Genomic DNA, 24,016 nt, shown 5'->3' with positions numbered 1-24,016 from the left:
AAATAGTAAACCATATTGCAATAATATAAAAGAAGAAAGATCTAAAATGTAAAAAGACAAAAAAAAAAAAACACATGTCAACAAACCCCCATTCCACATGTCATAAGAAGAGAACAAAGTCTATTTTATTTATATATATATATATATTAGGATTTCAGAATTTTAGAGTCAAAAATTTAAATATGATTCAGATATTTACAATTTTTTTGTTTGAATTTGTTTTGGATTTGGTTCGGATCATTGCGAGTTCGGATTCAGATCCAAGTTCCGGTATCCATATTAATTATGTAATTTTTAACAAAAATACAAATATACTTAAGTCCTCAAAATCCAAAAATAAAAATAATATAAAACATAAAATTTTGAATAATGTAAGACTAAATACTTAAATTTATATAAAAATTAGTTCAATTTAAATATTTAGATGGAGAACAAATAGATATTTTCAGTATTTTGAACATTTTTTAGATATTTACTTGTGACTGCTTTGATAATTTTAGATATTTTCACATATTTGAATATGTAAAAGATATAAAATTTAAAATAATTAATATATTTAAGTATATAATTGTGATTTAGATATTTTTGGTATCCAAAATATTTTAGTTTGGATCGGATTCGGGTCTTGTTATCTAGATATTAAAATTTAGATTCATCTGAGTACTTAATCAATTTTAGTTTGTCTTTAGTATTACTTTCAAATCAAGTTTGGTTCGGTTTTTTGAATCCAAGATATTTTCAGACATATTTTCTTCTACTAATATAAAGAAAAACAAAATAAATGTAAAACAAATATTGTGGGCTTATTTTACATACATAATTATTGGACCATACTTTAAGAGTACCACTAAAAATTGTTGGACGTCGTGTCAATATTGTTGGGCATGTTTCAAAATTAATGTAGTCTATAACCGATAATGTGTACTTTCTTATAAAAAAAATTATGGGTTTTTTGCAAAAATGACTCAAAACTCAAAGTCAAACACAAAACTAACCAATGACATTTTTTGGAACTTTTTTTGCCCTATTCACCCCAAATATTTGGATTATTCACGAAAATACCATTATTTTTTTCTTTAATTTATTTTTTCGAATACATCAACCACCATAAACAAACAATTTAAAGCTCTAAATGCACTTAAAATCAACATCTACATCTTCGTATTTTTATTTCTTACAAATGAAGACTTTTAAAAAAGTCTGCTGTAGACTAGACTTCCCTGGATATTTACAAATGAAGACTTCCAAAGAAGTTTTCTTGACGACTTTCGTGGAATCTTATATGTCAAAGTTTAATAATGTTTCATTTTTTCTAAAACTCCAAAGACTTTTTAACAATTTCTTGTTAATTCATGTATATTAGTCGATATTGGGGCTCCTGAATGAAATTCATAACTTAATTGGTTTTAATTATGAGGTTACCAACATTCATGTTTATTAATGTTTCTAGCTAATTTGAGAATACTTCTGTGGAAGCCTTCTACGTCATTTTTTGAAAACTTGTTACGTAACTTTAAGATATGTTTTTTAACTTTCAAAAGTGTTAAGTAATTTCAAGAATATCAAGTTATATGGTTTAATGTGTTTTCTTAGATCATAAGATATACTTTTTAACTTTCATGAAATTTTAAATTTCAATTTTCACTTAAAATTTGAGTTTTCGGATTAAATTTTAATTTCCTGCATATGTTTAAATTTCCCGCTTTAAATTTTCTGTTTAAAATTTAAGTTTTCCGAGAAGTCTTCTGGAAAGTCTTTTGGAAGACTTCCCAGGAGACTTCTAGTGAAACTGTTATATGTTTGAACTTATGTAATGTTTGATCTTTTGTGAATTTGACTAAGTTTTCTTGAGAAGTCTTCTCTCTTAGTTGTAGTAAATTTGACTAATTTTCTGTGTTATTGTGTTTTGTTATTGAAGTTGTATCAATAACTCCTATAATGTCAAGTACTTTTGGCAAGATAATATTGTAAACATAAACATATTTACCAATTTTTATTCATTAATATATCTTCAAATTTACAAAACAATTCACAACTAAAAGACTACAAATCACAAAACAAATCATAAGCAAAACTATTATAGATCATTCCTCCACAAAGACAAACTTGTAATCCATTTGGCATAGGAGATGACTCCGTCGGAAGACTTCTTGTGTTCTAGTGTATTATATGTTAGAAGACTTCCGAGAAGACTTCCCTAGAAGTCTTCCAAAGCTTGGCTCAGATCTGAAAAACCAGCATATTCAAAAACATTGAAATGAATTTAAAATAGAGAAAAGCATCTAAATAAGGTAAGAGCTTTAAGAAAAAAATAGTTTTTAAAATATAAGAGTTTTAATCAACAAAATATTACCAAATGAAGAAAAATCAGACATAGAGACTTACCAAAACGCTCAGATATGTTATGAAAAAGGATACATGAGAGAAGAATCTGCCTGAAGACTTCAAGAAAGCCTTCTAGTTCATTAAATGTTAGAAGACTTCAGAGAATACTTCATAGGAAGTCTTACAAGTCTGTCTTATATATGAAAAACATGTATATCCAAAAATATTCAAATGACTTCAAAACGTTGAAAAACTTCAAAAATAAGATAAGAACTTAAAACAACAAAAAGAGTTTTCAAAAGGTCAGAGCTTTAGCAACAAGAGGTTACCAAATGAAAAATATGATTTATAGATCTACCTTTAAAGGAGCAGAAGTTGAGAACCATGTAATGAAAAATATGCAAAAAATAAAATAAATCAGTGAGAAGGACATGAGATAGAAATGTGAAATTGATATAAAGTTTGGTGTTTTTAAGTTCAAAGAGATTAGAGAGAGGTTGGAGAATTTTAGAATGAAAAACATAACATTTTTGTTACACCAAACTTTATAATTTAGATAAAAACATTATTTTCGACGCAACCCCAACACATTATTGAGGAACAAATTTGTTCTATATTTCTCTAAAATAAAAGAAAAAGAAGGAAGGAGAAGAAAAAAATACTCCTTATGAATAGTAAAATTTCTTACGAATGTTAAGTAATACATTGTTCCGCTTCATTCCTTGGTCACTATTCATACCCTAAGTGATATTTTTCAAAAGCAAAAATTCAAACTTAACTTCAAAACTATTTATATTCTACACTATAGACCTTATATTTTTCATAAATAATATAAATCCATACAACTTTTATAAATAACTAGCACATATACAACAATATATTAATAATATTAATTAATGAAAAATTACAATAAATATAAAATTATAATTAGAAATACATAATCAGATTTTAAACTACAGGCAAAATGCCATATTATTCAACAAAATTATTTTCGTAATGCTATATTTTCGGCTACACAAAAACATTTTGGACAATATTTTAGAGATTTTGGAGGTTTCAGAGCAAATTTACCAGACTATTAGTGTTGTTATAATATTTAAATTTGTGTAATAATTATGTCTTCATATATCTTCTTTTTTAAAAAAATTATTAAGTTTCTTTTGTAATATTCTTGTTGTCTAAAATATTATGAAATTATAAGAAAATTATTTTAAAATTTTTATTTAATTTTATGTGTAAAATTTGAATTTATAGAAAAATTGAAATATTTATAACATATAAAATTTTAAAGATTAAAACGATAAATGAGAAAATACTTAATAATCATAAATGTGATGGTTAATTAATTATAAGGACCAAATTGCAAATAAAAGATAAAATTTCATATATGAAGTTTTACTCTTCAAAAGTCCCCTTTTATACCTTCCTTCTCTGAGCTCAAGTTATGAACGAAGGAAAAAAAAAAGAATCAGGAAGGATGTATCAGCAAAAATTAGTATGTAGAGGATTTATCTGTTTCATGGAAGCTTAGAGTAGTTTGTATCACAAACCTATTCACTAATCAAGCATAGCGAAATACGAATCAAGCAAGAAAGAAGGAACGCAAGACACTTTTGTTAGCTTGGTGTTCACCTCCCTTTCCCGATGTGAAGAAGGAGCTATACTCACCTGAGAGAGAAATCGGTCTCTCAACCCTCCATTATATGAACACGAGAGTACAATACCCTGAGGTTACAATTACTGTCTAACTTCTTTGATATCTGTTACAAATCACCTAGTGATACATGTATATAGGGAAGAGCCTAGCTAACCTAACGAGAACCTACTTGTCTCTAGCTCCCTTTTCTGAGACCCAAGCCCTGGTCTCGATCTCTCTCTCTCTTCCGTGCTCTCCTCTGTGTTTCCCTTGTCATATCTTGTGTTAAGTCTTCTGTTGTGACCTCTACTTCCTGAAATATCAGTACTTAACCTAATGGGCTTTGTCGACTAGGCCCATAGTTCATACGCGTGTAACTTGTGCAAGCTGGTCCAACTTAAACAAGTCTGATGGGCTTGACCAAATCTCACATATATTCTTGCAAGATACATCATAATGAATTCAAAGACGTAAAAATGAATAATACGACAGCCTGAGATTAAAAATGAAAAGAGTATTACGAAAATGAACATACTCGCCCATTCGAAAAGAGGCAATATGAAAAAAAAAAAACAAAAAAAGAGGCAATATGGGTATGCAGATGTGAGATATGATGGAATGAGAGAAAAGGGTCCAATTTGTTAGAGATAAATAGATTTGAGCTCACAGTGGAAAATCCAAACATCTTATCCAAAGAATTGCAAAAGACTTATCAACAGGAGATGCCATTTACAGAAGCAAGCAAACACCCAGGAGGATTTCTCAATCTCATCCCATCACCACCAAGCCAACACATGTATGCATATTTATGACTTTTGTGTGTGGGGGATTTAAGAATGGGAGAAAAGGAATAAAAGAACAAAGGATTTTGAAATAATAGAAAGTACAGAAAACACTAAAAGCTACGGTAATGTTATAACAATTTAGACATTGACGTCAACTCTAGAGACCTTTGGATAGCCATAGCCATTAAAGAGAGGCTATGGAATTGTCCACATCTAACTTAAAAATAGCGATGCCTCAGCTGAAGAGATGCATACAAAACCCTTTTTAGGTTCATTCGTTTTTCCCACATGAACAGCATATTAGTAAGAAATAAGGAAACTTTAAATATACACCGATAATTTTTTTATTTTTTTGAAAAGGACATAATATAAACCTATAATTACAAATGAAAGAATCACACTTATCTGTTTAAAAATAATGGCAAACGCAACTCTGCATCAGCAAAAACAGAGGTAATCAAACTCATAGTATCACAAAATATACATATGATATATGAATTAAAGGTTCAAGAACTTATTAAAAATCTATATTATAATAGTAGAGTTACTCTCTCTTAAAAGGGATGTACACTTTGTGAGTCTCATCTTTAATTTTTTTTTAAAACGAATGAGCTTCTAAACTCTGATCTATGTTATCAAAAAAAATGGTCGTACTTTTCTAACGATTCTCGACCTCGGCGACATCCTCTGCTTCAGATTGGAAAACACAACAGACTCTGTTCCGATCAGACACCGAGAACTCTTCGATCCTCTTACAACGTCGCGACTAGTACCCTCATCTCCGCTATGTCAAATCCAAGCTCCCAAGAGCAACACTCACACCGCCTCAATTCCTCCAGATCCTCCGCGAGACTCGAAAGTCCCCTAAAACCACTCTCGATTTCTTCGACTGGGCCAAAACCTATCTCCGGTTCGAGCCTGATCTCAAGTCTCATTGTCGAGCCATCAAAGTTGCTGCAGAATCAGGTCTCTTGGAAAGGGCTGAAGCCCTCTTGATCATGCAAAGATTATGGTAAAGCTCTCTCTCTCTCTCTCTCTCTCTCTCTCTCTCTCTCTCTCTCTCTCTCTCTCTCTCTCTCTCTCTCTCTCTCTCTCTCTCTCTCCTTATAAAACTTATGTGATAGTTGTGTAGTTTGGATCTTTAATTAACCAAATACAGACTAAAGTTATCTTTGTTAAGGTTTTTAAAATTAACAGGGATCAACTGTGATATCAAAAGCAAGCCAAAATACATGGCAAGTGGCATATAGTCTCAATCTGTGGCGTCCCTCATGATGTTTTGCAAGATATTATTCATTTCCGTCACTCTTATAAGTAAAAAAAATTGCTTCACTACTCACTCTTACCTTTTCTAACATTCTCTCAGTATATATTTAACCTGAATTTTAAAACCATGCATTTGCTGCTTCTGTTTCACGCGTACGAGGTTCCTCAGCTGAAACAGCTCTTAATGTCTTTTAGAACAATGGAGCTGAGTCAGTTAACAAAGGAAATGAAGTTGGATATGAAGACAACCAAATTACTGATAGGCATGGGAAGAGGAAGGAAGCAGAGAGCCCACATGAAGAAACTTCTCAGGCGAAGAAGTTTAAAAAAGTTGTTTTGCCAAGGTCTGATGTAGGGAACCATTACACCAGAACAAAGCAAAGCCGTGACATATGCATTTACCACTACAGCGAAAAGGTTTTTTCATATGCAACAAATTCATGAACTTTCAATCTTCAGAAGCACATGCTCATCTGCAAAGAGTACTAGGCACACTTAATCAGCAAAGGGAAGAATCAAACTTCCATCGATGATGAAGGGAGTTTGAAGTCATCAAAAGTACCTGAGAAAGTTGACAGAGAAGCTGCGAATGAGTTATTGGTGACTTGGGGTTAGCTGAGTTGCCTCTTTCTTTCAGAGAAAGTACATGATGGAAGTATTTCTGCAATAAGGTAAAGCGTTGTATTGTACATTATTTCTCTGATTTCTGAAACTAATGTTATATTTGTATATTTCCGTGAAGGTCAATCTTTACAAACCTCACTCTAAGCGAACTGCTACTACAGACATTGTGGAGATGTTCCTGAAAAATAAGGCATTGAAGAAATGGTTGTACACTAACCAACAAAGAGTTTCCTTCACTGCTGACATTTGGGTTTCTCAAGTGACATGTAAGGTTCTTTCTTCTTGAAAAAGTGAAAACAATCTCATTTTTTATTCATTCTAATATCATTGTTTTTTGCAATTTTTGCATGTGCAAGTTACATGGTTGTAACTGCACATTTTGTTGACCCAACTTGGCAGCTAAAGAAGATCATCCTTGGTTCCAAACTTGTCATGGATCATAAAAGTCAGACGATTTTCACTGTTCGTCTAGAGTGCTTAGCTGACTGGGGAATTGAGAAACTGTTTTGCATTACGGTAGACAATACTACTGCTAACACCTCTGCTCTTAGGTGTTTCCATAGTGAGTTTAGATCAGTCTCGCATGATGCTTTAGACTTAGATGGTAAATTTCTTCATATGAGGTGTTGTGCACACATTATCAACTTCATAGCTAAGCAGGGTCTAGGTGACTTAGGGGAAAATGTGTTGGCAATCCGCAATGCAGTCCAGTATGTACGGTCTTCTACCAATAGGCTAAACACATTTGACCAATGGGTTACTACTGGAAAGATGACACTAGGAAGTCTGCCGATGGATGTTAAGACTAGGTGGAATTCAACCTTCCTCATGTTATCTAGAGCCTTGCAGTTCAAAGTGGCATTTGATAGGATGGAAGTAGGGGACAGATTGTACAATGACTAATTTTCAGAAGTAGAAAATAGTGTTAAGAGGTGCAGACCGCCTGGTCTTAGTGACTGGAATGCTATGGAGAAGCTAAAGAGGTTCCTAGTCATCTTTTATAATAATACTTTAGTTGTCTCAGCTTCCTTAAAGGTGAATTCCTACAAATGCTATGGTGAGATAGTGACTATTGAGAGGAATCTCACATCATTGGCCTGCAACTTAGTCCCAGATTTGAAGTTGAAAGCTGAAGACATGTTGCAGAAGTTCTTGAAGTATTGGGATGGCATGAAGAATGTGAACAGGATGTTGATTCTTGCATCAATAATCGATCACAGGAGGAAGATGACTTACCCAAACTTATGTTTTGAGAAACTGTATGGAAAAGACAGTAAAGAAGCCAAAGAAATGAGTGAATCTGTGCTTGATCTCCTTACAAGCATGTTCAATGAGTATGCTGGTCGATTCAAAGGGGTTAGTACTGGATATTCTCAGTCGAAGCAGACTAAATATGTTGTTGTTCAGGAGAGTCAGGATCAATTGGATAGGCTAAAGTTGGTTGTTGAAGACTTCAGGTATTTTAGAATGGATTCTGAGTACATGAATCTTATTGATGATTCAGGAAATGAGCTAAGGGATGAGCTAGAGATGTAATTAAAGGAACCTGTTGAGAATCAAAAGCTTATGATGGGATTTGATTTTGACATACTCGGTTGGTGGAAGGTCCATGATACACTAAAATTGTGTCTTTTCTACTGCAAGCAAACAGTGTTGTTGTAATATTTGAGATTCAATTCCACGGGACCAGTTTACATTTTATCTTTATGGGATCAATATTAAGCTAAAACAATATAGGGTTTTAAAGGTTGAGAAATCGTAAGAATGACAAGTAACAGATTGGTTTGGTGTTTTCAATTGATTAAAGAGCTAGCCTAGGGTGAAGGATCGAGTGTCAAACGATCATGAGCCAAACATCTATTCAAGGTTTTATTAAGCGCCCGTCTAGAACTCAAATTACACAAGTAGATCGATCCACTTTCGTGGTATCTCTCCTTTCATCAATCAGTCTTAATACCTAAACTCTCGTTTGGATTAAAACATGAAGACAAACAATAAGCACATATTTGATTAGTTCACAAATTGCCCTAACATCTACTTTTGCTGGTTAGGGACAAGCTGCCCATTCATGTTGTTTCTAGCAACCTAAGCACTTTTGATGATTAGATTAAACCTAGGTTCAAACAATAAATAACTAGTTTAATGCAGGCAGTAAACATGAATGGAGACAATCAACAATGAACCTTATTTGTGTTTAGTTCATTGATCTAAACACCTTAACACCCTAGACTAAGCAAGCAGATTACTCAGCCATGGACAGAGAAAACATAGAGATAACAGATGAAGAAAACATGTATGAATCAATAATAAAAAGCAAAGAGGGTTTAGAAATCTTCTCCAAAGGATGTAGAGATTCTTCTCCCTTAACAAGAGTACAAGTTTTCTCTCTCTAAAATTTCTCTAAAAGTAATGTAGTATGTCTAGAATAATAAGAAAAGATAGATATGCAGGTCTATGGCGGCTTGGGAGTAAAAACAGGGAACCTTAAGTAAAATCCCAAAATATTAGAAGTTTCCTTAAAATCTCTGCCGCTGGAACATGCACTTGGGTTGCTCCGCTCGATCGGGAACAGTCACTTCAGACTCTTCTGCGTGAAAATCACCAAATTGCAGTGTTTTCTGCCTCTTTTGCTTTAACTGGTCCATCTCCTACCCAATGCAACTCCAGACCTGTAATGACTCGAAAGGACTAAAAAGACTCGATAAAGACTCAAAAACACTTTAGAATACATTATTAGAATGTATCAAAAACACAACATATCAGTCCACAGAATCAGGTTTTCTGTGCTGGCACAGATGGTGAGGGATTTACTTGCGATGCAGGTTTCATCAGTGGCTTCGGAAAGTGCTTATAGCACAAGTGGTAGAATCTTGGAACAATATAGGAGTTGTTTAACCCATTACTTGATCAATGTTCTGATGTGTAGTGAGAAGTGGCTGAAAGCTGATACTAAGTTCTCTGAAAAAGTCGACAAATGAGCAGATTTTGGCTGAAGTTGAGCGGCTAGACAAGCTTGAGAAAGGTATGTTTTATTTGTCGCTTCAGAGTTTGGGAGTGTGAAAATTGAAGACTGAAGATTGCTCTCGAATTTTGAAATCTTTTTGTTTATGTTTTGGTGTTGGCTTTGGTTTTTATTTCAACTTTGATCTCATTAGAGATGTATTCTGTTTTGATAGTTGCTTTTAAGGTTTATTAGGAACAAGTTTGATTTCTTTTGAAGTTTAATACATGTGCTTTTGAGTTTTATTTTCACTACTGCAAATTACTTTGCGTACTTGTTCTAGTCTTCGTCTCTGTTTTCAGATAGTTATGTATCAGGTTAAGTGTTTTTGGTATCTGCCAATGGAGTTGTAGAGAAACAAGACGCGTTGAACGGTCTAGAACTGGGTCAGAGATAGATGCAGAAGAGTAGTTGTCAAACTTAACCGTTCTTCAGGTTAAGTGTAATGCATGTTTTATATTGTGTTTTCAAAGTGTGTTTCAGGTTGTGTTCATTTACGTTGAACCTGAAACTTTGTCTTGCTTAGTCTTGACGTGTATTGTATCCACGATTACGAGTTTGTAAGTGTTTCCTTTGTATTGTAATTATATTTTAGCAACCAAGAGTTTGTAAGTGTTTCATGAAGCAAAATAACAGGTTCAACTTTTCAGGTAATATGAGGTATCTCGGGTAATATGAGTACTGTGGACACCCGAAACCCGGTCTAGAACTGAACCCAAAAATTAATTGGATTCAACCGGGTTTAGGATGTGCTACAAGATCCGACCCGAACCCGACAAAGCCCGAACTGAAACCGAACCAAACTTTGATAATACCCGAATGAGGCTCATTTTTGTAAACCCGAAAAACCAAAACCCAAGTAGAACCGACCCGAACCTGAATGGTCACCCGATTGCCCATGCCTAGGTATGGGTAATGAGATCGGAATAGAACAACCAATAAAGAAAAGCTCACTATGAAAAGACCTTACAATCCTAGCTAAAGAATTAGATATTCCACTTTGCGCTTTTGGGATGTGTGAGATCTTGAACTCCGGAAAGTATAGCTGGATCTTTTTATCGCCTCCAGTTCTGTTGTGAAGCTTGTCCATACGTTAGGCTCCTTTAAAATTGTAAACATGTCCTTGCAATATGTCCTAAAGTTATGATATCTCGAATATTGGAGCATACTTTCCATAGCCCATCTCAATGCTTCCAGTTATGTATGCAATGCTGCCTCTCACCGTCTCAAATTCCGCATCCCCATAAGTTGAATTTCCCCAGGCTATCCATCAACACCGATCCGCATCCACTGAACTGAGTTGTAGAGGTCACAAACCATCCATCATACAAATATTACCTAAGCTTAAGACTTGTGGTTCCTCACCGGTTGTTCTTGAGGAGATGAAGGTATCATCTCATTTGCACTGAACCAGGCTTGAAATTACTAGATCTAAAGATCCCTATCTATTCTCCTAAAAAATTGTATCATTCCGAGTTTTCCATATATACCTGATTTTCCGAGGATAAAGATCCATGTCTAATACTAGTTTCTCAGTGTTGTTCTTTCTCTAAAATGACTAAACATTATGTATACAAAATTGTATGACTATTTAAAATCATATAATTTTATTTATATAAATTATACATATAATATAAAATAGCTAAAAACTAAAAATGACATATTATTTTTAAAATATTTATACATTTTTGCATGATCATGGATGAATCACATAGTTTTAGTGTTTTTAAACCCGAACCGAACCGGCGGTCGGACCGGGTTGAACCATGAACCGACAATAATCCAGGTTGGGTTAATGCCAAAACCCAACTAAAAGTTGAACCGGTTAAAAATCCATATTGAACCGTAAAAAACCCGGGAACAGCCGACCCAATGAACCGGCCAAACCCCGGTTCGTATATAAACCAAAATTTTGTTAACGAAAAAAATTAATTTTTTTTTAATGTAAAAATAGGATTTATTAAAAATTAATAAAGCATCACCTCTCGTCTTTCTCTTTTGACGTCTGTACAACTGAAGATTCACAAATTTTAATATTGACCTGAAGATATAGTTTTTGTCTACTTCTCACTTTGTTTAAATTTAATTTCATAATTGCTTGTTTTGAAGACTTGAATAAATGAAATATTTACATTTGTGAAATTTTTATTTCAAAATATAACTTTTACCTAGTATGTATATATTTTAAAAAAAAAGGTGGTGAAGATTTAAAGTGATAAAATATGTGAATAAAGTTTAAATGTGTTTTCATATTGATTTTAGATTTGAACTATTAAATTATTTTATTATTTTTGTTACATATTAACTGTTATTTTAAAGTTTTTCTAAACATTGTGGCTATTTAAACATTTTATTTGATATGATCAATTTTGTAAGAATATGCATATTATTTACAAAATATCATTAAATTTAGTTTAATGCAGTCAAACCTAATCGATCGCGATTCAAATCCGGTCGAACCACAATGATCCATAACCCATAAAATATTCAGTTCGCTAGCCGGTCCGGTTTTAAAAACACTGCCTAGTATATATAATGATTCAATTCTGGACCGATAAAATCTCATTTATTGTAGTATTAATTACAGAAGTATATAGCAATTTGGATTGGATAAAGATAAGATGAACCGGTGTCGGGTTTAGTCTGCATGTTTTGGGCCAAATAAATTCGGTCATTGAATGGGCTAAGGCCCACGAATATATAATGTGGCACCGGTCACGCCGCCAGAAATGTAAGAAACCGAACAAAGTTTCTCCGTGGCTAACCTTTTTGCCTCTCTCTCTCATCTTCTCAGCCGAGCCATCGCCGATCAGTAAGTTTCTTCGAATCTCTGCAGCTCCATCGTCGAATCTTCGTTTATCATCGATCTCTATCTGATAATTATTGAATCTGGTCATGCTTGTGGTTGGTAACCATTCAATTTCCGTATCTTTCCGTGTGTATTTTCAATTGATGCAGATAGAGGAAGGAAAGGAGTATTCAGATGGGTTGTACGGTAAGAGATAAGCACGTGAGAGCGGCCCGGAAGATCCGACCCGCTTACAAACCCGAGCTCGAGCTCGATCTCGATAGGGTTGCTCTGTCGAAATCAATCGTTGAGTCGAGCCTCAAGAACCTTGTGTATCACCCAGGTCTCACTGGCTCCACCTCAGGGAGCTGTTGCGTCCATAGCGGGACTAGTTTCGAGGAGAGCGTGTGGGGTTACTGCACGGAGGAGAATCTCCAAGAGATCTTGCTCAAACATTTGGAGTTTCTGTACGACCAAGCTGTCTCCAATCTCATTGATTTGGGCTGTGAGGAAAGCGTGGCGATGAGAGCCGTTTTGAGTAACGGCCACTGCTATGGTGAATCTGATGTTTTGAAGAACATTGTGAATAACTCATTGTCGTATTTGAACATCAGCAGCAATGGTGATCAGTCAGAGGCTGGTTTTACCGATTTGAGAGATTTGGAGGAGTATTCCCTTGATGGTATGGTTTATTTGCTGCAACAAGTTAGGCCTAGTTTCAGTAAAGGTGATGCTATGTGGTGTTTGTTGATGAGTGAGCTTCATGTTGGTAAGGCTAGTACTATGGATCTTCCAAACAGGGGAACCTGTTGTGCTAAGGAAGATAGCCATGGAGAAGGTACCTTAGATCTTGCTGGTTTTATGGCGCCTGCCTTGTGTCGTTTCCATGGAGGTTGGGCTTTTGGGAACGGAGGAGGGCCTGAGTTTTCTGGTAAAGGGTGGTTTTCTATGAACAATGCTGAGCTGAAATTGCAGAGGGAGATTGAGTGTCCCAGGAGGTTTAATCTTTCTCCAACCATGAAGTCCTTGCTGAAGCGGAACGTCGCGGCCTTCGCTGCTGGGTTTCGTGCTAGTATGAAGCAGAAGCAGAAGCAGATAGATGATGGAACTAGTGGTGAGGGGGCCGATCCTACACATGTGGAGAGTGAAGAAAGTGTGGGTTCGGTGTTGGAGAAGTTTCGCGACCTGAACCTTGATGATAATCTGGAATCTGTTGGTGAGGATGGTGTGATAGTCACACTGCTTCGTCAGGTCAAGGATCTCGAGAAGAAGTTGAAGGAAAGGAAAGAGTGGGCTCAGAAGAAGGCAATGCAAGCTGCCCAAAAGGTCAGCGATGAACTGACCGAGCTCAAATCACTGAACAGCGAGAGAGAAAGTATCCAGATGTTGAAAAAGGGGAAACAAGCTGTTGACGAATCGACCGTGAAAAGATTGTCCGAGCTGGAAAACGCTGTTAGAAAAGCTACCTGTCAGCGTGACACAGCTAATGCAATTGTAAGAACGCTTGAGAATCAAAATGCAGAGATCCGAGCCGAGAGGGAAGGTCTCAAGTTAAGTGCGTCAGAATCAATGAAAGCGTGCATGGAAGAATCAAAGAAGGAGAAGAAATGCTTGAAGAAGCATTTGGCATGGCAGAAGCAGAAGTTGAAGCTGCAGGATGAGATTACAGCTGAGAAAGAAAAGATCAAAGCCCTTTATAAGTCATTAGCTCAGATAACACAAGATGAAAAGGAAATTGAGGTACGGTAGTTTTCATGTAATATCTTCAGTAGTACCCTGCAAGTTCTCTAGATCGTTACAACTCTCATTTGAGACGTGCATCTAGTTACCAATCTGGTACTGTCTTTAGATGGTAGGTCGTTTACTTATGCCAAATTAACGTCAAAGATCATTCAAGAGGTATAGTCTGCATCTCCCACATTTCTCTTTGGCTAGGGGTATGTGATATGAATACCATCTTTGGGAGAATCAGTTTGAAACCTGGCTAAAGGATTTGTTATGCCTCTTAATAAGATTCATAAGATAGGTTTATCTCTCTCTAAGCTGTGGGTACATTCTCTATTTGAAACGTTAGTTAGTCTATCGAGAATTCTCTTTACGTTTAGATTAATATGTTATTGGCAGGCGAAAAGGGTAGAGGAACAGAAAGCAAAGGAGCAAGCTCTGGCACAAGTGGAGGAAGAACAACGCTCAAAAGAAGCAGCTGAGGCACACAACAAGAGAAAGCTGGAGACTCTCAGGTTAAAGATCGAACTAGACTTCCAACGGCGCAAAGACGATCACCAAAGGCTCGAGCAAGAGCTGTCTCTGCTCAAAGCCTCTTCAGATACTGACTCAAGCCACTTATCCAGCAATGTTTGGGAACCCGAAAGATCTCAAGGAGAAAACATAGCTAAGCTGCTTGAAGAACTAGATAAGCTTGAAGGGTCTTATGAGAGTGAAGCAAACAATGATAGGGAATGCATAATCTGTATGAAAGATGAAGTCTCGGTGGTGTTTCTTCCGTGTGCGCATCAAGTAGTGTGTGGTAGTTGCAGCGATAATTTCTTCTCGAGCAACAACGGTGGCGGAGGCAAAGTCACTTGTCCTTGCTGCAGAGCTGTGGTTCAGCAGCGAATCCATATCTTTGGAGCAACCTCGTGAAAACTGAGATAGCTTCTCTTTGGGATTTAAAGAGAGCATCATCACAACTTCAGGTTTTACTTTGCAAGTTCAAAAAAAAAATAAATGCTTAGCTTCTTCGGCAAAGCTTTTTATACTTGGTATTTTATTTTATTTGGAAAAAGGTTTTCTACGATGTACAAAAAAAAAAATTGTGATCGTGATGGAAACATTTTCGACCTAATCTTGTTAAAGGTTATCTTCAATTAGAGTAGAAGGAAACAAATAAGTAAAAACTCGAAATGGTTTGGTTTGTTTTGTTTAAATCGTGATTAAGATTATGGTTTTAGTTTGGTTTGGTCGAACCGACGCTTGTTAGTAAAAACAATTGACAACCACAAGTTCTAGATTACCGCAATCACGAACGCTTACTTTCTCTAGTTTTGTTCTTGTGGCCGTTATTTTCAAGAAATGGCTTCGTGTGCCATCTCAAACCCAATTCATTCTTTCAAGATCTTGAAGAGAAGTCCTTACAACAGTTTGTTTGGTTGGAACTCTGGCGAGAAAATAGACAATCCCCGGTCGCCGCAGAAACTGGTCTACCATGACGACGTCCAACTTCCTTTCTCTCTTTCGTTGGTAAACAAGACCTTCCTAAAGGGTAATATATTCTTCATTCTATAAGACTCGTTGAATCCGTGTGAAGAAGTTTGTTTTTATCTGAAATTCTTTTTAATCGTTAGGAAGAGAATTAAAATGTTGCTACAAAGCAAGCATCGATGGGTTTAGTGCAACAAAGTTCCACGAACGTTGCGATTTCCAAGGTCCATGTGTAATCATAGCTTACACCAAAGACATGTCCTTCAAGTTCGGCGGGTTTAGCCCTGAAGGCTATCGAAGCACTGATGATTATTACGATACATTCGACGCTTTCCTCTTCTATTGGCTCGACGATAGCGATGAACCAATCGTACTTCCTAAGGTTGGAGGAAGTGGAGCGGCTCTGTTTGATTATGCACGCGGAGGGCCTCAGTTTGGAGCTGACGGGCTTCTTATTGGACCGCCTTTAGCTCCCGTGATGGGCGGGTTTGCGGGTCCGGATACGAACTCTGGTATTGGTGATTTGAGGATGGCTAAATCAAGACTTGGTTTGTCATATGCTAAGAGGAAAGATGGGAAGGAATCTATCTTTGGAGATGAAAGTAAGGTTACTCTTGACGATGTCTTGGTCTTTTGTAGCCCTTATATTGCTTCTTTGTATTAGATTACAATTTACACTAATAATTGAGGACAAATTTTAAGTAAAAAGGTCAGAATTTGATTGGTTTTAAAACGTGACATGTGCTTGGTTTTAAAATGTGATATGACAAACATGACGTGTATAGATAACTCAGGTGTGACAAACAAAACGTGACATTTTAAGTTCTCAAAATTTGCATGTTGAGAAAAGGATGATGAGAGGTCTCCAGCAATATAAATCCATCTAAACACAACAAACGTATGCGATTAAAAAGAGTGATACATATAAAATCATTCAGATTCAACAACAACAAGGTTGCATGACTTGGAAGCCAATGATCACAGCAGGCAATTCGTTGAGCATCTCTCGTCTTTTTGCTAACCTGAAAAGCCTTTTCGGTTCAATGGGATCGATGATGAAAGTTGCCTTCTTCAACTGTTGTGCATTGCGTAGAATGTATCTAGCCACTTCTTTCTCCTCTTCTCTTATCCAATCAGGTCTTGTCCACACAAATGTCTCGAGATGGGACACCAAACATTCAGGGACACTCTCTGGTTGATTCCATTTCCCGGGGTCCATATCTTTCTTGTCAGAAACCAGCTTTGGCTGATGAGACGAATGCTACACAAGGGAAATTCAATGTGTATACCTTCAAAATTAACCCCAACGAGAGACCATCAACAGAAGTTAAGCTAACTAATAATAAAATGGCTTACGTCAATAAGCTTCAGAACTTGTAGTTTAGGAGAGCTATCAAGCATGAGCGTAAGTAGATTCCACCACGCCACTTTATGTGTATACATCTCAAGAGATACCAGCTGATAGAAGATCATTCCCGTAGGATATGCAATCTATTCATGGGACAGTTATTAGTAGTATACAAAAAAAGAAAAAAAAGAAAAAAAGGGAACAAGCCCGCAAATAATTTACCTCCAAAGGTGATAAGTCCAGGGAAAGACGTCTGGCTGACTTGAGAGACCCCATAATAGTCTCATTGGTTGTATGCGAAACATTTATAATATTCGCGTCTACTAGCTCAGGCGCGTTCTCAATCAGACAATACTCATAACCTTTTAACATTTGAATAGACAAGTGTTGCAAAGAAGGAACGTTTATCACATAGCCCCCATTCTGTTTTCCATAAGTCTCGCCGCCAGAAATCGATAGTGTCTTGAGTGATGGAGACTCAACAACGAATCTCACTCCATCATTATAGTGGAAACCTCGATGGACGACCAAATGTTCAAGATTAGGGCAGCTAGCGAAAAGGTTACGAACCGATTCACTGTCTTTGTACACCACAGAATGAAGGTGAAGAGTTCTAAGGAACTTGAGAGATACCATAGAGAAGAATGTAGTGCTTGAGTTTCAACGTCTCAAGTGTGTCAAAACAAAACAAGCAGCTCGGGAACCTGACTGGATTGCCACAAAGAAAACGGAGATCCAGCTCGAGCTCACGCACATGGCGTGTAACTGCAATTCCAGCCCATATTCCAATGTATACATCCTCGCATCTATCGCTAACTTTCAGATGAAGAGCCTCCAGGACCGGAGCTTTATGTGACAGCAAAGACATGGAAACATTCTCTGCGAATTTATTTATGTTCCCTTTAGATTCGAACTCGAGAATCGGCACCTTTTTCCAAACAGACCGCCATCGCTTAGAGAGGACACTTGTGGATATGACAAGTTTTGTTGGGAGTAAAGACAATATCTGCAGAATCAAAGGTTCCGGTAACTCACTGATTCTGTCCTCCCTCACAACATCTCGCTTCCTCAAACTAAAATCAAACAAGGAAAATATTAAGATTTATGAGCAGAGTTTTTAGCTTACTGTTCAAAGTAGGATTGATTGTAGAGCAAAAAGACAGTCCAACAGAGAAACTTTTACCATTGTTCCAACTTCAGATTCGTTCCTTCCCAGACGAACAACTGGGCGCAGACAAAAAGTACTTAGAGGAAAAGAAATCGAAAGTTTTAAGAACCTAGGGCTTCATGATTAAAACCAATCGGTTTTGTTCCGACCGAACCAATCCTTCTTTTTTTGTGGGCCGACCGAACCAATCCACTATAGTTACTTTTCGTCTAATGGGTTAATATTCAGTTAGTACTAATTTATAAAACGAAAATGATGTTCAAAAATAAAAATCAATCAATCTATGTCTATCTATACTATTAAAGTAGAATTCTGGCCCTGATTTTTTCGATTAATTACAAAAATTTACATTACTTTTTTCAATTATTTTTTATGGTTTTCGGAAATTAAAAGCCCAACAAATTAGAAAGTAGCATGTTTTTGTCCAACTAAACAAAACAGCCCAATAATTTAAACAATTTATCCATCGTTTTTTAAGCCCATTTCGTGTGTGTTTACTAACTCATCTATTTTGTGTTCTAATCCTATACCCTAAAACTCTATTCAAACCATAACTCTATTCAAACCCTATTAACACCATCAAAAACCCATTGTCCAAAAAACTATACCAAATAAATTGGAGTTTATTATAATATCTATGTCTTATTTAAAAAAAAATTATATGAAGTTGCCGAAATATATTAAATATTATCTTTCAATAATATTAATTATACTATTATAGTATAGGGTTAGCATATTTTGAAATCATTGGTTTTCAATGTTATTTACCTTTTAAACAGCCAATAATATTTAAATAATTAAATATTTTTATTTACCAAATTTGGTATATAAATATAAATATAAAACGTAATAAATAGAAACTCATAGATTTTCGGATTCAAATGAAATAAATTCCAAGAATATTCTGTATAACATCCATTTTCGTAATTGCTACATACAATAAATTCAAAAGATAATATATAGAAACAAGATTTTCCGATTTAACTAAATTAACTTGATGAACACACAGAGAATATATTCTGTTTGACACGATAACTGAATTTTTCGAATACTAATCTTAAAAGATAGAGATATTCGATAATAAAGAAAAATCCCCCAACTTTCTCCTAAAACCTAAACATTCTCTTTTGTTAGTTTTAAGATACTTAAACCTGTTTTGGGTTAGGTTATAGAAAACAAAAGTTGGTTGTTTATTTGTAAGCTCAATTTACCAGTAACTCTTCATGTAATTTTTGATCCTATAGGCTTTAAAGCTCAGTTTTTACTTTTTTATATTCGTTAACATAAACATGAATAATTTTGTTCTTATTAAAAATGGTTATTTTTATGAATTAATTTTAAAATGGTTCTTATTTTGTATTATAAATGTTAATTTTAAAATAAAAAATCTTGATAGTTTTCGGGAAGTTATTATATATTGTAAGAGTTTTAAATATAATTTATTTTCATTATTAAAATCAACTTCAATATAAATTGATTTATAAAAGATAAGAAATATTACTATGTAAGATACGAATTTCTCAATACAACGAAATCACAAGAATATCATATGTTAAATATTTAAATTTAGCCGATTTTGTTCTAAAAATACAAAAATGTGATTTTGAACCGTATTATCCAAAAAAAGAGGTACCAAACCAGCACCAAATTAAACTCGAAACTTTATCGAGTTTTTAATATTTTTATCCCAATCAAACTGAGAGCTAAACTAATTAATCCGAAACCAAACCTAAATTAACAAATAATCGAATGGTCTCTATATTTTTTAATTTCCCTATATTTTTTAATTCAAAAAAAAAAAACAAAATCACAACCGAAGCCGAAAACAAAAAAAAAAACAAATTACAGTCGAACTGAAAATTGAACGCACGTGCCTAAACATATTAGTGAACAAATACATGGATTAATAAATTTTTCAACGAAAAATATCCCGCGCATTCAAAGCGCGGATCAAAATCTAGTTTAACTTGTTAAAAACAAATACTAAAAATTGGATGCGACAAGATATATTAAAAATTAGTAAAAAGTATATTATTTGATTATATGTTAGAGTTTTTTTTTCGTAGAAGGATTTATGTTAAAGTTTGTTGTGAATAATTTTTTTAAGATGATAGTTTTTGGAAATTTCCATCAAACATGTAAAATAAATAAATCAATACAAGAATATTTAAAATCATATTAATTCATTCCTTTCTATAACAGTTCAAACAAAATTTGATTAATGTAAAATAAATTACAAACATCTTATATTGTTTCAAATATAAAACATTAAAATTAATATCAAAGTAAAACAGCTTCTCAATTTTAGATGAAGGTAAATGACACAAAGATTATTGATTTAAAAGTAAAACTAAATAAAATAAGGAAAATAAAACGATGAATGAAAAGTGCTAGATATATCATAGATTTTGCACGAAATCCGATCATGAATGTAGATTTGAAAATAAATTAAGCACCCTTATAGAACTTAAAAGACAAATATACAATCTTTCCACTTTCGTAACTTGGGTCATTATGGTGTTTGATGGGCAAGTGATTTAGAAATTTCTTGAGATTTCTCTACGGCCTAAATTATTTTTACAGTTCATTTTTTTTATCAATCATGATGATCTGTAAATATATTTTAAAGCTACAGATTTTTATTTTTTATTTATTTATTTTTAACTATGGAAAACCATAAATTTAGAATATTTATTTTTTGCTTTAAAAATTTTATATGTAAGTCATTGAATTATTTTAAACATACAGCTAATATTCTACAACAAAATTATCTACAGTCACAGCAAAAAAAATCTACAGTTTTATTTCTAAAGTAAAAATATAAAGTTACGGCTCATTCCAATCATACTCTATATCTAACAACCTAGAGAACTAAGCCTAGAATATTAAACATGCAATAAATTCGAGTTTTGATATGTTCAAAAAGCGCGCTGCTCACATGGATTATTTTCAAGCAATCATATCAACTTTTGATGCAATCAATTAACTTGAGTTCATGAACTAGATGAAACCCAGCTCCAACACTGAAGTCTCGTTTGAGGATTGGAAACTCGTTTCTAAAAGCCAGAAGTATCTCAATTTGGTCCGGATGAGTAAATGGAAGAGAAACAAGACTGTCGACAAATAAGCTGAAGACTATGAAGTCTGTAATTTGTATACTAAAAAGATGGACCATGAAGTCTAAACATGTGTTTCAAGAAAAATAAAAAAGAAGTCTTAAACATATTCTATATGACTTTCAGTTACAGTAATCAGGACTATGTGGGACAGCTACACTAGATAATTTAGAAGGTACCTAAACTCAGCTTACTGCAACGGAGTACAATCCACCGGTTTCTTGGATATGAACATTTCTGCAGAAACCGCAATTACGGAACATCTTAGTCTTGATCTCTTACATTTCTGAACGGTCTCCATGATATATCCTTGGATCAGAGGCGATTAAAGCTGAATACTATATCAGAACCTCGTAGAACATAAAATGGAATCTGGCTGGGATGCTCGCTCATGTACAAGAAGTTCCATGGCGTTCTCAAAAGAGGAGTCATCCAGAGGATTCCAGCTTTCCCATCAACGCTTGTAAGTGATTAAAACTACCACCAAGATCCGTTAGCTTATGCCTGATCCCATTTATTATAGAAACACTGCAAACTAATTAAAACTTTATCATGGTATACAGAACTACATCAACTTTTAATCAAACATTGAAACTTGCTACAATCTTACATCACAATCTGATATTTTACAAGATTTTATTTCATCTTACATAGGAATTCTCTATCAAAATAATATACGAAGTCCCATCCTTTTCAAGTTTTGGGTCCCAGAATCCTCGAAAGCTCCTTGAAGATTGGTTTCTCCTTGATCGTACTATCGTTACTCTCAATATGCCACTTCCTCGACATGGTTTCGGCCTGAGATTATAAAATCTTTAGCGTTAGTATTAAAGATTACGACCCAACTCTGTGGCAAGAAGAAGAACATTTACCCAAGTTCTTAAGGGCTCTACTTTTTCCTTCATTGACTCCATGTTAGGCTGAAACAGATCTTTGCCTTTGGTTCTTATGTCATCAGCCTACCAGAAAGCAAAATGATAAGATTTACAAATGTGAAATATTTATCTATGAACAAAAGAATCATCTACAAACTTACATTACGCATGTCAAGCTTTGAGGCTGCCGTTCCAAAAACCAATGTGGCTGAGCCAAAGACGATAACAGTGGCGGCTGCAAATGCTTTTCCAACTGCAGATACAAGAAATTAAAAGGGCGGTTTACGAATCTTATCAATTGCAAAATTCTGATTGTTATAAAAAATAAAAAAAAAAAAAAAAAGGAGAGAGAGAAGTGAACATACTATGTTGAAGCCCTTCACCAGCAGCTCTCAACTTGTCGGGATTAACAGGAGTTCCGTATCTGTCTCTCCTCAATTCATTAGCCGTTGATGCCGAAACCGAACTTTCAGATTTCGGTATATCCCATCTGCAATCCAAAACCGAATCAAAGATTAAAATCTTTCTAGATACTAGGAAACCCTGAGTTGGATAAAGTTCGAACCTTCTGCGGCCAAAGGTGACCTGAGGAAGAGAAACGTAGCCTCTGAGAGGATTCAAGACGTCAGGGGAAATAGAAACGACTGCGTTTGGGTCGGACGGAAGATTCCATTTTGAGAATTGGGAGAGGGAAGAAGGGTCCGGAGGAGGACCGTAGAGTCTTGGAGGAAGAGAATGGCGCAGAATCTCCGGAAGAACGTCCGGTTGAATTTCCCCCGGAGAAGGAGGTGGAAGCTTTTTGCCGGTCGGTGTGGGTGGAGATTTCTCGGCGATGCGGTTGACGGCGTGTTTGGATTCCTGGAAAAAGTAGGCTGCTTCTTTTCCCGCGACTCTCCCTCCCAGAAAACTCATCTTCTCTTTTTCTTGTATGTTGCTGTTGTTGATTCGTCTCTATTTAATTTATTTATATACACATATATCATCTTTATCCTCTTTGGTCCAATCCAAAGTTATGTTTCTTTTTTTAATCAGAAATAAACAGAGGATTAAAATATCGATTTCTTAGGCTTGGAGATCAAGGTTGAAGAGATGAGAAGATTGGCTCTTTTGACTTTTAACTAGAGGTTGAACAAAAAGTCAGCAGCTTTACTTTCTTACCAAGGCGAGATCAATGTACATTAGTTGATTCACATGGACAGCAACGCTTCTGATTCAACAACATCAATCGCCTTGTTGCTTAGTTTCCTAGCTTCTTTTACTTTACTTTCCCATGTTTGCATTACGCATTGTGATCATCGCACTGTAGGTATTTAGGTTGATGTTCTCTCTTGATGTCAATCACTTCGAATGTGTTCTTTGCCTCCTTAGCTACCTTCTTTGTAGTTACTATCGATCAAATTAATATTAGTAATTGTGTTAGGCTTAATTCACGTCTCTATCAATCATCAAGAACAACCACTGCTTTGCCTCTAGCAATCGTGTTATAAGTAGAACCATCAGCTCGAAACCACTTCTTCTCCATCACATCATAAACCCACAATTCATAATCAATCCTACCTTTTTGTAGCCTAAGTATTGAATAACACTTGAGTGATGTTAACTCCACCGCTCTATATCTCTTTAACCAGTATCTCAACTAGGGATGGGCTTTTCAGTTGAAATTCGGGTTCCTTTCACTTTGGTTGGATTTGTTTGAGTCTAAGAAAAACTTTAACCGAAATCAACCACAATTAATTTGGTTTGGTTTGGTTTGGTTTGTATTCGATTTAGTTTAGTTTATGTTCGGTTTATTATAGTTTTGTTTGTTTGTTCATTTTAATCGAGTTGGTTTTTAGTTTTATTTAGCTCGATTACTAATTTATAAAACATATAAAATCATCATT

General features: G+C 35.0%; 3 protein-coding genes and 1 pseudogene across 3 annotated transcripts; 2 read left to right on the top strand and 2 right to left on the bottom strand.

Annotated features, from left to right (window-relative positions):
- Positions 1-12,240: 12,240 nt before the first annotated feature.
- On the top strand, positions 12,241-15,375 carry LOC106445217 (MND1-interacting protein 1-like). Its single transcript, XM_048759097.1, has 3 exons — positions 12,241-12,449; positions 12,596-14,165; positions 14,550-15,375. Exons 2-3 carry the CDS (start codon positions 12,621-12,623, stop codon positions 15,066-15,068), a joined length of 2,064 nt encoding a protein of 687 aa, XP_048615054.1. The 5' UTR covers positions 12,241-12,449; positions 12,596-12,620; the 3' UTR covers positions 15,069-15,375.
- A 70-nt stretch (positions 15,376-15,445) lies between these two features.
- BNAC05G24630D lies at positions 15,446-16,359 on the top strand. The gene is made up of 2 exons (XM_013801419.3): positions 15,446-15,687; positions 15,770-16,359. The coding sequence occupies exons 1-2, from the start codon at positions 15,498-15,500 to the stop codon at positions 16,288-16,290; spliced, it is 711 nt and encodes a 236-aa protein (XP_013656873.1). The 5' UTR covers positions 15,446-15,497; the 3' UTR covers positions 16,291-16,359.
- A 62-nt stretch (positions 16,360-16,421) lies between these two features.
- On the bottom strand, positions 16,422-18,160 carry LOC106359153 (annotated as a pseudogene).
- Positions 18,161-21,775: 3,615 nt separating this feature from the next.
- LOC106359154 lies at positions 21,776-23,149 on the bottom strand. Its single transcript, XM_048759096.1, has 5 exons — positions 22,699-23,149; positions 22,499-22,623; positions 22,295-22,386; positions 22,131-22,217; positions 21,776-22,056 (listed from the first exon to the last, which is right to left on the bottom strand). Exons 1-5 carry the CDS (start codon positions 23,043-23,045, stop codon positions 21,952-21,954), a joined length of 756 nt encoding a protein of 251 aa, XP_048615053.1. The 5' UTR covers positions 23,046-23,149; the 3' UTR covers positions 21,776-21,951.
- Between the last annotated feature and the right edge of the window lie 867 nt (positions 23,150-24,016).

This window comes from Brassica napus, chromosome C5 (assembly GCF_020379485.1).
Source record: "Brassica napus cultivar Da-Ae chromosome C5, Da-Ae, whole genome shotgun sequence".
In the NCBI taxonomy this organism is placed as follows: domain Eukaryota; kingdom Viridiplantae; phylum Streptophyta; class Magnoliopsida; order Brassicales; family Brassicaceae; genus Brassica; species Brassica napus.
The sequence above is the reverse complement of the archived record's forward strand: the minus strand, read 5'-3'. Positions and strand labels throughout refer to the sequence as shown.

Coding starts and splice junctions, on each gene's coding strand:
- LOC106445217 (XM_048759097.1), top strand. CDS start 12,621: ATGGGTTGTACGGTAAGAGATAAGCACGTGAGAGCGGCCCGGAAGATC. Junction 14,166..14,549: donor AAGATGAAAAGGAAATTGAG/GTACGGTAGTTT, acceptor TGTTATTGGCAG/GCGAAAAGGGTAGAGGAACA.
- BNAC05G24630D (XM_013801419.3), top strand. CDS start 15,498: ATGGCTTCGTGTGCCATCTCAAACCCAATTCATTCTTTCAAGATCTTG. Junction 15,688..15,769: donor AAACAAGACCTTCCTAAAGG/GTAATATATTCT, acceptor TTTAATCGTTAG/GAAGAGAATTAAAATGTTGC.
- LOC106359154 (XM_048759096.1), bottom strand. CDS start 23,045: ATGAGTTTTCTGGGAGGGAGAGTCGCGGGAAAAGAAGCAGCCTACTTT. Junction 22,218..22,294: donor CAAAGCTTGACATGCGTAAT/GTAAGTTTGTAG, acceptor GCTTTCTGGTAG/GCTGATGACATAAGAACCAA. Junction 22,057..22,130: donor TAGAGCCCTTAAGAACTTGG/GTAAATGTTCTT, acceptor TTATAATCTCAG/GCCGAAACCATGTCGAGGAA.